The sequence below is a fragment of the Pongo pygmaeus genome, chromosome 10, assembly GCF_028885625.2.
Source record: "Pongo pygmaeus isolate AG05252 chromosome 10, NHGRI_mPonPyg2-v2.0_pri, whole genome shotgun sequence".
Lineage (NCBI taxonomy): Eukaryota > Metazoa > Chordata > Mammalia > Primates > Hominidae > Pongo > Pongo pygmaeus.
In genome coordinates, this window is record NC_072383.2 from 26,457,166 (window position 1) to 26,472,696 (window position 15,531).

Genomic DNA, 15,531 nt, shown 5'->3' on the forward strand with positions numbered 1-15,531 from the left:
AAGTGCCAGGCTGCCAGTGTTTTGAGGGCCCAATAAAAGAAAATGGCTGTGAAATTTCACCATTCAATATGTGAACACTCAACCATCCATCAACTGAAAGTGGAAGCCTCAAATTCAGAGACTGTCTCTCTGGTTCAACTTCACCAGAGAATAAGTTTCTCATCATACAGGTTAGAGGGCAAAGTAATCATTTAGCTGTCTAGGGTACAGGAGGAGACATGGAGGTCACATAGCTTCCTATAGACTTTCAACCAATTGTACTATTTTTGGTCACACCCTCACCTCCATGAAAGTTACCATGTACTTCCAAGTTCTGAACTTTTCCAGGGTTCTAGGGTTTGCTTTTTGTTGGCATTCCCTCACTGCCTGGTTTAGATTTCCTCTTCCTCAGGTTTCTTAAGTCAGTTATCATATATGCAATTGCTTTCTTTCATTAAAAAATTTCTATGCATCTGTCTCCATTACCATTTTTTCTTTGTAATATTTTACTTTTTGAACTCTTTACTCTTATTTGAGTATGATTAAGACAGAAGAGAGAATACAGGTTTAAAGAAACTATATCTACTATGTCTTTAATTATTACAAGGCTATATGAAATATATATATATACACAATATTATATTCAGTCTCCATAGAGACTGTCAAAAATTGCTAATGCCAACTATATTACAAGTCTTCATGGCAGGATATTGGGAAATGTTTTCAATTAGCAATAATCGTGCCTTGGATAAACCTCATTGGCTATGATACTGCCACTGTGCAAAGCTTATATGTAATACTTTAAATGTGGATTATGAGAGACTATAAGAAACATTTTCAGTTGCATGAAATAAATAATCTGAACAAGAATCTTTGCCTCCTGTTATCTGAGATTTTTCATGTAAATATGCATTTTATAGCTGGAAGACCGTATAGCTTTACCACGTAGATTCATTGTTTAGCATATTTGGCAGTAAAAAACACAAAAGAAAAACGTTAAAAGTTACCATTCATACTCCCACCATTTAAAAAGAATAATTTCTTATACAAAGTAAAAAGTAAAAGTACAATTCCCACTTCCAGGAAGATGGAGTAGATATACTTTTCCCAGTTCTTCTCACTAAGAACAACTCAAAACCCTGAACATTATATACAAAACAAACATATGAGAAGACTAAAGCTGGGAGAGAGGAAAGCAGACTGGCTAGGGACCTAGGAACCTGAGGATCAACATGCTGGTGAGTTTCCTGGGGTTTTCGTTTTGGCTTATATATCCCAGCCCTGGAGCTTAAAAACCTGGCTACCCAGAAATATTAACTGGCATCGACAAAACAAACAAACAAACAATCCCAACAAAAGCCTGCCAAAGAAGTAGGAAAGAGGCAACCTACCAAAACAGAAATCTTTTAGACAATATTTACCCTACTATAGCCAAACACCACAGAAAAAACTGCGGCCCCACCCTCACCTATGCCAGCGAAGGCCACGTGACAGAGCCCAGCCTTCCCACCTCAAGAGGCTGTCACATTTATTCCTGTGGTAGGTAACAAGGCAGGCCCCCAGCTGTGTCACTGAAGACCACATGGAGAGTCTGGACATCAACCTCCACCAGGCAGCAAAGGGGCTACCTACCCCTTCCCACTGGGTTGGTGTCAAAGCAGGCCTATTGGAGTCAGGATTTTCACCATTACCCAGTAGTAATGAGATCACCCCACCATGGAGAGCTGGAACTCCCACTGCTGCCCCACTCTTGAAAATACAATTTATCAAAATTTGTAGGACACAGCTAAAGAAGTGCTGGGGGAGAAATTTATAGCACGAAATGCTTACATTAGAAAAGAGAAAAAGTTTCCAATTAGTAACTTATTTTCCCACCTCAAGAGCCTGGGGAAAAAAAAAAGAGCAAAATAAACCCAAAGCAAGCAGAAGGAAGGAAATAATAAAGAGCAGAAATCTGTGAAATTGAAAACGGAAAGCAATAGAGAAAATCAATGAAACAAAGAGCTGTTTTTTTTTGTTTGTTTTTTGTAAAGGTCAATAAATTCGACAAACTTCTAGCAAGACTAACGAAGAAAAAGAGAAGACACAAATTACCAATATCAGGAATAAAATGGGGGATATCACTACAGATTCTGCACCTGTCAAAAGGATGAGAAAATACTATAAACACTTTTCACACATAAGTTTGAAAACTTAAGAAAAATAGAACAGTTCCTCAAAAAACACAAACTACTGTAACTCACTCCCAATAAAATAGATAATTGGAATATCTCTGACATTTTCAAGAAAATCAGACTCATAATTTAAAAACTCCCAACAAAGAAATGTCCAGGCCCTGATAATTTCAGTGGGAAATTCTATGAAATATTTAAAGAAGAATTAACACCAATTCTACATAATCTTTCCCAAAAAATAGAAGAAGAGGGGATGTTTGCAAATTCATTTTATAAAACTACTATTATCCTGATACCAAAACCAGACAATGACAATACACAACACAAAAACGAAAACTGTGGACCAATATCCCTCATGAATATAGCTGCAAAAATCCTTAACAAAATATTAGCTAACAGAATTTAGCAATATATTAAAAAAGTTATACACCATGACCAGCAATATTTATTCCAGGGATGCTAGGCTGGTTCAATATTTAAAAATCAATCAATGTAATCTATCATGTTAACAGACTAAAAAAGAAAAGTTACATTATTATATCAATTCTTGTAGAAGAAGCATTTATCAAAATTTGACACATTCATGATTAAAAACTCTCAGAAAAATAGGTATAGAGAGAAACTCCCTCAACTTCATAAGGAATATGTATATAAAACCTATAGCTAACACTATACTTAATGGGTAAAAAACTAAATGCTTTCCTTTTATGATGGGGAAAAAGGCAAGTATGTCCAACCTTATTACTCTTATTCAACATAGTACAATAAGGTATGAAAAGGAAATCAGTACATAAACTGGAAAGAAAGAAATAAAATTATCCCTATTTGCAAATGATATGATTGTCCAAATATAAAGTCCTAAGGAACCTACAAAAACAATCTCCTAAAACTAATAAGTGAGTTCAGCAAGGTCGCAGGATGTGAAATAAACATAAAAAAATCAATTGTATTACTATACCAGCGGTGAATTCCTGGACACTGAAATTCAAAATACAATACCATTTTCAATGACTAAAAAAAATGAAATACTTAGGCGTAAATCTAAGAAAACATGTACAGGCCTTGTACGCTGAAGACTACACAGTGCTGATGAAAGCAACTGAAGAAGATATACATAAATGGAGAGACATACCATGATCATGGATTGGAAGATTCAATATAGAGAATATACCAATTCTTTCCAATATTTTTCTTTTCTTTCTTTCTTTTTTATTTGTCTAAATTTTATATAAACATTTTAAATAGAGATGGGGTCTTGCTGTATTGACCAGGCTGATCTTGATCTCTTGACCTCAAGCGATTGTCCCATCTCAGCCTCCCAAAGTGTTGGGATTACAGGTGTGAGCCACTGTGCCCAGCCAGTTCTCTCCAAATTGACATGAAGGTCAATCTCTTTATTTAAATTTTTTTTTTTTTTTTTTTTTTTTGAGATGGAGTCTTGCTTTATTACCCAGGCTGGAGTGCAATGGCACAATCTCGGCTTACTGCAACCTCTGCCTCCTGGTTTCAAGCGCTTCTCCTGCCTCAGCCTCCTGAGTAGCTGGGATTACAGGCATGTGCCACCATGCCTGGTTAATTTTTGTATTTTTAGTAGAGTAGGGGTTTCTCCATGTTGGTCAGGCTGGTCTCGAACTCCTGGCCTCAAATGATCCACCCCCTCAGCCTCCCAAAGTTCTGGGATTACAGGTATGAGCCACTATGCCCAGCTGCAGGTCAGTCTCTGTAAGAATTCCTAGAAGGATTTTTGCAGATATGTATAAGATTATTTCAAAATTTTTATGAAGAGGCAAATACATAAGAATGGATTAAAACAAATTTGAAAAAGAGGAACTAGTCTGCTTAATTTCAAGACTGATTTTATAGCTACAGTAATCAAGAATGTGTGGTGTTGTTGAAGGGAGAAACAGAGAGACTTCAGGAACAGAACAGAAAACCCAGAAATTGCCCCTCACAAATATACCCAACTGACTTGATAAAGGTGCAAAATCAATTCAATAAAGAAAAAATAGTCTTTTGAACAAGTGGTGCTGGAGCAATTGGACATCTATGGAAAAAAAAAAAACACGAAAAGAAAGAATAAAAAGAAAAAAAGAAAAAATACCTTTGGCCTAAGTCTTTTTTTTTTGAGACAGAGGGAGTCTCTCTCTGTCGCCCGAGCTGGAGTGCAGTGGCGTGATCTCTGCTCACTGCAAACTCTGCCTCCCAGGTTCATGCCATTCTCCTGCCTCAGCCTCCTGAATAGCTGGGAGTACAGGCTCTCGCCCCTATGCCCAGCCAATTTTTTTTTTTTTTTTGTATTTTTAGTAGAGACAGGGTTTCACCGTGTTAGCCAGGATGGTCTCGATCTCCTGACCTCGTGATCCACCCGCCTCGGCCTCTCAAAGTGCTGGGATTACAGGCGTGAGCCACCGCGCCTGGCCGGCCTGAGTCTTACCTTATACAAAAATTAACACAAAATGGATCATGGAATTAAATGTAAAATGTAAAGCTATAACACTTTTAGAAAAAAAATTATAGGAGAAAATATTTGGGATCTAGAGCTAGGCAAATAGTTCTTAGACTTGACACCAAAAGCATGATCCATAAAAAGAAAATTGATAAATTAGATCACATCAAAATTAAACATTTTTGTTCTACAAAAGTTCCTAATAAGAGGATAAGATGGAAAGTTTCAGAGCATGAGAAATACTTGCAAAATTAAATGCAAATTAAAACTACAATGTGATACCATTACATAACTATCAGAATGGCTAGAATTAAAATATACAACACCAAATGCTGGAGAAAATGCAGAGTAACTGGATCATTCATATATTTCTATTTTGAATGTAAAATAGCATGGTTACTCTGGAAACCTGTATAGGAGTATCTTAAAAATTAAATAACTATCATACAACCCAGTCATTGCTTATGTTTAGCCATTTCTTATGAACAAGGCTTATGTTCACACAAAAACCTACACATGAATGTTTATAGTAGTTTTATTTGTAATATCAAAAAGTGGAAGCAACTCTCAGGTCGCCCTTTCACAGGTGATTAAACATACCGTGATATATCCATACCATGGAATACTACTCAGCAATCAAAAGCAATGAAATATTGGCACATGCAACACCGTGGGTGAATCTCCAGAGAATTATGTGAGTGAAAAAAGGAAATTTCAAAAGGTTAAATACTGTATGGTTCCATTTATATAACATTCTTGAAATGACAAATTACAGTTGACACTTGAACAACACGGATTTGAACCACACAGGTCCACTTACTTTTTAATTTCACTTAAATTTATTTTTGTTTTTGAAAGGAAAGGTTTCACATATTTATTACTGAATCCAACCTACCACTACACATGCAGCACATACACAGAGAAAAAAAATTCCCAATAAAACATGTACAACTGTCTAGATAGTGGTGACATTTTCAGCGTGATATGGTAAGACGGTCGTGACCTTGACACTATCTTACGTGCAATTCCTTAAAGACCCAGCTTGGTTCTTCTCCAATGTCTCCTTTTGGAGTTGTACCTGATTTTATTACCAGTTTTCATCTGAATCCACTGGGGAATGGGACGATTTTGCTTTTGTTTCTTGGCCAGGAAATGCTTAATCCTGAAAGTCCTGTGAGAAGACATGGTGATAAGTGGAGTCAAGCACACACCATCATGTCAGAGAAAAAAAGAGAGCTTTTTTAAAAATTTTTATTTTTATTGCAATAGTTTTTTGGGTACAAGCAGTTTTTGGTTACATAGATAAGTTCTTTAGTGGTGATTTCTGAGATTTTGGTGCACCCACTTTTTAAAAAATTACACTTTTTATTTGGAGTTAAATGTCGATTCACATCCAGTTGTAAAAAATAATACATAGGGATCCCATGTACCCTTAACCAGGTTTCTCCACTAGTAGCATCTTACAAAATTATAGCACAAAAGCACAACCAGGGTGTTGACACTGATATAGTCAAGAACATTTCCATGACCACAAAGATTCCTCATACTGCCCTTTTACAGCCACATCCACTTCTCACCATCTCCTAACAATTACTAATCTTCTCTGTTTCAATGCGGACGACCCTTGAATAATACAAGGGTTAGGAGACAGTTGAAAACCTGCATATAACTTCTGACTATCCCGAAACTTAACCACTAATCGCCTACTATTGACAGGAAGCCTTACCAATAACATGAACAGTCAATTAACACATAAATAGACTATATTCACACATATTTTATGCATTAGATAATATGCAGTAATAATATGTCCAAGACAGCTTTGTAGGTCAGTGCACCTAGTACTTTTCTCTCTCTCTCTCTCTCTTTTTTTTTTTAATGACTACAGAGTGGTCTGTTGCAGAAATATAGAAGTTGTTTTCCCTATTGATGGGCTTCCACGTTTGTTATGAGTTGAATTGTGTCCTTCACAAAAAGCTATGTTAAGGTCATAATCCCCTCTACCGAGGAATGTGATCTTGTTTGGAAATAGGAACTTTATAAAGTGATCAAGTTAAAATAAGATCGTTAGGGTGGGCCCTAATCCAATATGACTAATGACCTGTAAGGACACAGAGACAGACATGTGACATGCACACAGGGAAGACTATGAAGACAAGGGATTGGAGTGATGCATCTACAAGCCAAGGAACACAAAGATTGATTGCTGGCAACCACAGAAGCTCGGAAGAGGCAAGGAAGGCTTCTCCTTCAGCTTTCAGAGGAAGCATGGCCCTGCAGACACCTTGATTTTGGACATCTAGCTTCCAGAACTCTGAGACCATGCATTTCTGTGGCTTAAAGTCACCCAGTTTGTGGTACTTTGTTACAGAAGCAGCTCCAGGAAACGAATACAATGATGTTCCGAATTTTTACTCTTATGGGGGAACTACTGGAATGAAAAATTCTTATATACATAGCTTTACATGCTCATATAATTTCTGTAGGATGGGTGCAATTTATGAATCATACTGTATGTATATGATACATGTGAGTATGCATATGATACATGATATACTCCCAAATTATCCTTGTGAGCATTATTTTAATGTGTGAGACCTGGAGAAATTTTATCTGCTATAAGGATTAGGGCTGGAGTTGCAGGTTCCATTGAAAGCCACTTCCCTGTATGGTAGTTACCGTACTGCCTAGCTAGACATTGTAATCTCAGTTATGTGTAAATAAGGTATTATTACTTACCAGTTAACACTGACTTATTCTTAGAGAATAGTCATATTTTTGTACTACCCATCTTTGGATTCAATAGCAGAGACAAAAAACAGAGGATTTAACAAATTCTTCAGAGCCAGCCTGAAGTCTAATTTCAGTCAAAGGTTGGGTTGGTCTTCTCTGCTCCTAGCCTGACTTTTCTAGGCTCTTTCTCTAGGCCCTTCATAAATCTCCCTTCACTCCTTTTTTCCTCCGTCCTCATAAATTTGCTAAATTTATTTTCTGAAAAAAAAAAAAAAAAACTATAGGAACAATCATTTATAGAACTTTACATATTTAGCCAAATCTGCATTTTATTTTACAAAATTTGCTATATAAGCCTGGAATTTTACGCATTAATGAGCAGACTAGGGGAATGTATAGAAAAATGAAGGACCAATCCTAATGCACTAAAAAATCAGACTGCAGGCTGGCGTGGTGGCTCAGCTTGTAATCCCAGCGCTTTGGGAGGCCAAGGCAGGCAGATCACTTGAGGCCAGGAGTTCAAGACCAGCATGGCCAACATGGCAAAACCCTATCTCTACCAAAAATACAAAAATTAGTCGGGCATTGTGGCGCACGCTTGTAATCCCAGCTACTTGTGTGGCTGAGACACAGAGAATCGCATGAATCCAGGAGGCAGAGGTTGCAGTGAGCCAAGATCGCTCCACTGCACTCCAACCTGGGTGACAGAGTGAGACTCTGTCTCAAGAAAAAAAAAAAGAAAAAAGAAAAAAAAAATCATCAGACTGGCTGGGCGCTGTGGCTCATGCCTGTAATCCCAGCACTTTGGGAGGCGGATCACGAGGTCAGGAGTTTGAGACTAGCATGGCCAAAATAGTGAAGCCCTGTCTCTACTAAAAATACAAAAAATTAGCCGGGTGTGGTGGCGGGCGCCTGTAATCCCAGCTACTCGGGAGGCTGAGGCAGGAGATTGGCTTGAACCCAGGAGGCAGAGGTTGCAGTGAGCTGAGATAGCGCCATTGCACTCCAGCGTGGGCAACAGAGCGAGATTCCGTCTCAAAAAAAAAAAAAATCATCCAACTGCAGAGGATCCCTTGTCCTATATGGGCCTGGTTAGCATGGTATTTCCTACCTTCCTTCTATTTCTAAACCTTTAGGCTGTGCATATCCATGATGTATTTAGGGTGATAGTCCAATCTTCAGCCACCTGTGAACTCTTCCTTTTCCTTGCCCAGCAAAAATGTCAGGAAAGGGGAAGAAAGAAGGAGTTTCAACAAGTAGACAAGTGACGGAGCAACTCGCCTGTTTCTTGGCTCGGTTAAGTCTTTATTCTCCTGCTGCCCCTTGAAATGCAGTAGGCAACACATGTAGCCTGTGAATGGAAAAAATTCTTGAAGAATAAGCTATGAAACAATGTTGAAGTCCAAACTCATCTTCAAGGAAGGCCTCACATCGTCCCTTTCTTGTCCTCTCAGCTCAACTCCTCTCTTCTGGGTGTTTCTCACTTGCTTTTCTCTCTTTGTCCTGAGGTTTCTTCTTTTGCTGCTGACAACATAAACTACTGATTTAGTAAGGGCTTGGTTGAACTTTGGAATAAAGCTCAAGCACAGCTTTTTCCTCCTTTCCATCATTTTTTCCTTTAAGTTGGAACCTATGATATTTTTAAACATTAGCCAAATATCTATATTTTACAACGAACATTGTGTTTTGAAAACAAGAGTCTCATTTATTTTTATTAAAGAACTGAAGTAACTGAAGTTTCTAGGACTTTAGCCACTCACGGTTCTGTTAAATATTAAGAAGAAAAATACTAAGAAAAAAATGATTCATGGACTGTTTTGAATAGGAGGATAGCTGTGGTCGTTATTTTTTTCTTTCCTCCTGCACACACCTCAGGAAGGAAAATACAAAAACATGCTTTAGACTACTCTTTTGAGAAGTGCTCCTTAAGCTCAGAATAACCCCAAACAAGCAAAACCTTTATGTTGAGCAGAGAGTGGGTGTGGAGGAGAGAGAATGTTGCAAAAGACATGGAACATTGGGCTCTTCTTAGAAAGACATGCTGTTTTCACTGTCTCTAAATGCTGTTTACCAAGGAAAAGGATGGTAGAAAATGTACCCATTATACGAGTTGTTTGAATCTCTAAATTTGACTTCAGCTTCTAAGCTGAACAACCTGTGTAAATAAAACTAAAATTACTTCAGGTTTCTGTATGCAACATTCCCCTTCTCCCCTTTTTTTTGGCCCATGGTTGGCACTCCAGTTTGGGTCAAGCTTGTTAGTAAAACACCAGGTGTGCAGACAGGAAAGACTTCCTGAATGGGCCCCTAATTTCATCAACTCTCAACCCCTAAGTGGAAATCACTTGTCATTTGGGGAAGTAAAATATTTTTGATATTTGGTCTTCTTTTTGAAAGATGATAGTCCCATGGAATATTAGACTGTATTCACCTAGATGGTCCCGTATTTCCAAATGTCTATTTTAAATATTCTAACATGCTGCCTTGTCATTATTTTAGATTCAACCTATCTAAAATCAAATTTATCATTCATCTTTTCCTGGTCACTCACCAAATTTATTAATTTATTGGGGGAAAAATTGCATGTGTTATTTGTACCAGGGACAGGGCTAGGTGCCAGGACAGAGGTGAATGTGGCAGATATCATCCCAGCCCTTATGGAGCTTACATTCTAACCGGTAGGATCAGTTACTAAACCTTCATTACCTTAATGATGGTATACTTACAATTGAGAGAAATGTGATAGAAGAGATGTACATGGACAACGAATGTGTTTACGTGAGGGGGTGTGACCTAACCTGGAGATACATGAAAATTGCATTGAGGAAGTAGTGTCTGAGCTGTACCCTAAAACGACTGGATATTTTCTGATGGGGGACTGTGGAGTGTGTTCAGGGAAACAGCTTGTGAAAAGGACCTGAACTGTGAAGAAACATGACATGTGAAAGAAATTGGAAAAGGCCGGGGTGGCTGGAATAGAGAATGAGGAGAGAGCAACAAAATTTATTTGGGGATGTAGGCAAGGCTTGGAGCATAAAGGACTTTGAGCCATCTGAGTTTGAATATTATCCTAAAAGCAATAGAAAGCCATTTAATGATTTGAAGCAGGAGAATGATACACCGTCAAATTTAACTTAAAAAGGATGAAATAAAATAATTCTGGTTTCTATGAGCAGAATGGAAACAGACTCTGGTAGTTAAAATTTTTGTTCATGTAGCCACTTTCCCTTTCCTCCCAGTACTGGTGGACAGAATCCCTCTGCTGTGGGGAGCCCTTTCCATAGGACTTGGGTGGAATTGACCTTCCCTCATTGCCCAGCACAGGAATGAGGATATAATCCAGTTCTAACTAATCACAGTTCCCTATTCTCCTGGCCTTAGTGTTTGGTTCAGGATTGGGCACATGACCTGGGTTAGACTAACCAATGCCCTCTCTAACTTTTGCTCAAACTCTCAGGGAAGAGGTAATCCTTGTTCCTCTGGATTGCTACCTGTAAGGACCAGGTCAGATCAGTAAGGAAAAGATCAACAATTTTTTACATCATTTTTAGAGAGCCATCTGAGAATAAAACCAACACAGGGGGAAGTACAATTAAGAGTTAAAGAGAAAAACAGGCAAGGCTGGGTGGCTCACTCTGTAATCCCAGCACTTTGGGAGGCTGAGGCAGGCGGATCACTTGAGTCCAGGGGTTTGAGACCAGCCTGGGCAACATGGCAAAACCCCATCTCTACACCAAAATAAAAAAAATTAGCCAGGTGTAGTGGTGCATGCCTGTATTCTCAGCTACTCGTGAGTCTGAGATGGGAGGATTGTTTGAGCCCAGGAGGCGGAGGTTGCAGTGAGCTGAGATTACATCACTGCACTCCAGCCTAGAGACCCTGTCTCTAAAATGAAATAAACAGAAAAATTGAGTTCTGAATAAATTAGGCAAATCCATAGATCTAGTCATGACTGGTTCACTACTTCTTGGTTATATAAATATATTTCCTTATTTTAAAAACATTAATCTAGTTTGAAAAGAATTTCTGTCATTTGCAACCAAAAGTCCAGATCAGTGCTGGGGGTAAGAATAGATGCAGGGGGAACAATTTGGTAGGTTATTAGAGTGGCACAGGTGAGAGATGATGGCTTGAACTAGTGTGGTTATGATGGATGGAAATGGAGAGAAGCCAACATATTTGAAATCTATTTAGGAGATACAAATTGACAGGCCTGATTAGATTTGAGAGTGAAGAGGAATGAGAGTAATGGTGTCGAAAACATCTGTTAGTTTTCTGGGTTGCATATCTAAGGATGCCATTCACTGAGACAGAAAACACCCAAGAAAGAGTAGTTTTGAGGGTGGTGATGAAAGGAGATTTTTTTTTTTCTTTTTTTTGAGACGGAGTCTCGCTCTGTCACCCAGGCTGGAGTGCAACGGCATGCATGATCTTGGCTCACTGCAACCTCCGCCTCCCGGGTTCAAGCGATACTCCCTGCCTCAGCCTCCTGAGTAGCTGGGATTACAGATGCCCACCACCACGCCCAGCTAATTTTTGTATTTTTAGTAGAGACAGGGTTTCGCCATGTTGGCCAGGCTGGTCTCGAACTCCCGACCTCAGGTGATCTGCCTGCCTCGGCCTCCCAAAGTGCTGGGATTACAGGCGTGAGCCACCTTGTCCGGCCCAATGGAGTTTTCAATTATTTCTAGTTTTTGGCTTTTGGGAACAAAGCTTCAATGAACTTCTCACCTGCAAGTAAGTCTTTGATTGGACGTATGTTTTTATTTTTCTTGAGTAAATTCTTAGGAGTTGGATTGCTGAGTCACATGGTAAGAGTGGATTTGCTTAACTTTATGGGAAATTGCCAAATTATTTTCCGAAGTGGCTGTACCTCCAGCAATGTGTGAGAGAGCCAAGTTGCTTCCATTCTTGTCAACGCCTGGTATTGTTATTTTTTTAAATTTTAGCCATCCTAGTGCAAGTATAGTGATATCGCATTGTGGCTTAATTTGCATTTTCCTGATAACTAATGATGCTGAGCATTTTGTGAGGTGCTTATTTGCTATTTGTATGTATTATTTGGAGAAGTGTCTGTTAAAATCCTTTGTTCATTTTTTCCTTTTTAGTTGACACATAATAATTGTACATATTTATGAGATGCAGAGTGATATTTCCATACATGTATACAATATATAAGAATCAAATCAGGATAATTAGCATACCTATCACCTTGAGCATTTATCATTTCTTTGTATTGTGAACATTCAAAATACTCTCTTCTAGCTTTTTGAAAATATACATGAAATCGCTTTAAACTATATTTACCGTACAGTGCTGCAGAACATTAGGACTTACTTCTCCCATCTAGCTGTAACTTTGCATCCATTAATCAACCTCTTCCTGTCTTTCCCTCCCCACTATCCTTCCCAGCTGCTAATGTCCACTTCTATGAGCTCAATTTTTTTTAGCTGTTACATGTGACTGAGAACATGTGGTATTTATCTTTCTGTGACTGACTTATTTCACTTAGTTTGTTAATTTTTTATAACACCTTTTCATTTTGAAATAATTATAGGTTCACGGTAAATTACAAAAATAGTACAGAGTGCTATGAATCTGTCACCTTGCTTCCCAATGGTGACATGTTAAATAGTTGTAGTACAGTATCAAAACCAGCAAATTTATATCAGTATTACTATAACAAAGTTTATTCAGTTTCACCTTTGATAAAATCTGCATTCATTTGTGTGTGTGTGTGTTGTATAGTTCTATGTAATTTTATCTCATGTACAAATTTGTGTAACCACATCAAGATACAGAGCTGTTCTATCATCACAAAACAACTCCTTTATTACTTTGTATTCACATACCTCACTCTATCCTTTTTCCTGTCCTCTAGCAAACTCTAATCTCTATCTCTAGAGTTTTGTCATTTTGAGAATTTTATATATTAATAAATGTAATCATATAGTATGTAACATTTTGAGATTGGCTTTTTCACTCAGCATAATTCCTTCGAGATTTACTCAAGTTGTGTCTACAAATAATCTATTCCTTTTTATTTCTGTGTAGTATTCTACAGCGCATGATAGATGTATCACAGTTTTCACATTCACCCATTAAAAGATATTTGAGTTGTTCCTAGTTTTTGACTATTTATAAAGCTGCTATGAACATTCATATATAGGTTGTTGTGTGAACATACGTTTTTATTTCTTTTTCATAAATGCCCAACAATATTGGGTTATATATTTTTTCATTATTGAGTTATAAGGGTTTTAAGAATACATTCTGAATAAACTCCCTGATGAAATATGTAATTTGAAAGTGTTTTCTTTAATTCTGCAGGTTTTAAAAACTTTCTTGATGGTATCATTTGCAGGACAAAAGTGTTTAGTTTTCATGAGGTTCAAATTATCTATTTTTTCTTTGGTTGTTTGTGCTTTGGGTATCATACCTAAGAAACCATTGCCTAATCCAAGGTCACAAACATGATTTACACTTATGTTTTCTTCTAGGAGTTTTAGTTTTAGGACTTGTAAAGTGCTAAACTAATTGCTTAGGTCTTTGATCCATTTTCAGTGAATTTTTGATATAATGCAAAAGAGGAGTCTAACTTCATTCTTCTAACTGTGAATATCTAGTCCCAGATCATTTGTTGAGAAGACTATAATTTCCCCATTGAATTGTCTTGGCACCTGTTTCAAAAATTAATTGTCCATAAATGTATGGGTTTACTTCCAGTAAAAGTCTGTTTCATTGATCTACATGTCTATTCTTATACTAGTACCACACAGTCTTGTTTGATTACTGTAGCTTTGTAGCAAGTTTTGAGAACAGGAAGTATGAATTCTTAAATTTTGCTCTTATTTTTCAAGGTTGTTAGGTTAATCAGAGTCCTTTGCATTTCCATATGAATTTTAGGATCAACTGGTTAAATGCTACAAAAAAGCCCGCTGGAATTTTGATAGGAATTCTATTCAATTTGTAGATCAATTTGGGATGTATTTTCATCCTAATAATATTAAGTCTTCAAATGCGTGACCATGAAATGTCTGCATTTACTTAGGTCTTCTTCAATGTCTGTCAACCATGCAGTGTACAAGTCTTGTATTTCTTTTAATTATTTTATTTTATTTTGAGACAGTCTCACTCTGTCACCCAGGCTGGAGTATAGTGGCCCAGTGTTAGCTCACTGCAACCCCTGCCTCTCAGGTTCAAGTGATTCTTGTGCCTCAGCCTCCTGAGTAGCTGGGATTACAGGCATGCACCACCACACCTGGCTAATATTTGTATTTTGGGGTTTCGCCATGTTGGCTAGGCTTGTCTCAAACTCTTGGGCTCAGGTCTCAAATTCCTGGGCTCAAGCAATCCAGCCGCCTCGGCCTCTCAAAATGCTGGGATTACAGGCGCAAGCCACCATGCCTCGCTGTTAAATTTATTCCTAAGTATTTTGACACGATTGCAAATGGAATTGGTTTTTTAATTTTATTATGACTGTTTATTCATATTGTACAGAAATTCATTGTTTTTTGTATATTAATCTTGTATCCTGCAAATTTTTTGGATTTGCTTATTAGGTTGCATAGCATTTTAGTGCATTACTTAGGATTTTCTGTATACAAGATTATGTCATCTGCAAATAGAGTTTGTTTTACTTCCTACCAATCCGGACATGCTTTATTTTCTTTTCCTAACTAATTGTCCTTGTTAAAACCTCAGTGTAATGTTGAATAAAAGTAGAAAGAGCAGAAATCCTTTTCTTCTTCATTGTTCATCATTTTAGGGCTAAAGTTTCCAACCTTTCAGCATTAAGTATGATATTAGCTGTGAGTTTTCCATTGATTCCCTTTATCATGTTAATGAAATTTCCCCAAACTAGTCCTGATTTGTTGAGTGCTTTCCTTCCTTCCTTCTGTCCTTCCTTCCTTCCTTTCCTTCTTTCTTTCTCTCTTTCTTTCGTTCTTTCTTTCTTCTCTCCCTTCCTTCCCTCCCTCTCTCTCTCCCTCCCTACCTCCCTCCCTCCTTCCTTCCTTCTTTCCTTGCTTTTTTTTGTATGTTTTTACCATGAAAGGATTTGGATTTTGGAAGTGGGAGTAGGCATGGGCTATTTGGGGCTCTCTAACAGTCTCTAATACAAACTTTTATTTTAGACAAAACAAACTTTATTTAAACAGTTGATGAATATCTAGGCTGTTTTCAATCTTTTCTTATTGC

The 15,531-nt window shown here is 37.7% G+C and overlaps 1 protein-coding gene and 1 non-coding gene across 2 annotated transcripts; both read right to left on the minus strand.

Annotated features, from left to right (window-relative positions):
* Nucleotides 1–626: 626 nt before the first annotated feature.
* On the minus strand, nucleotides 627–767 carry LOC129011128 (U4 spliceosomal RNA). Its single transcript, XR_008493241.1, has one exon. It is a non-coding gene; the product is annotated as a U4 spliceosomal RNA (small nuclear RNA).
* A 4,857-nt stretch (nucleotides 768–5,624) lies between these two features.
* On the minus strand, nucleotides 5,625–5,784 carry LOC129009720 (large ribosomal subunit protein eL39-like). Its single transcript, XM_054443159.2, has one exon. It carries the CDS (start codon nucleotides 5,782–5,784, stop codon nucleotides 5,629–5,631), a length of 156 nt encoding a protein of 51 aa, XP_054299134.1. The 3' UTR covers nucleotides 5,625–5,628.
* Nucleotides 5,785–15,531: the final 9,747 nt, after the last annotated feature.

Coding starts and splice junctions, on each gene's coding strand:
- LOC129009720 (XM_054443159.2), bottom strand. CDS start 5,784: ATGTCTTCTCACAGGACTTTCAGGATTAAGCATTTCCTGGCCAAGAAA.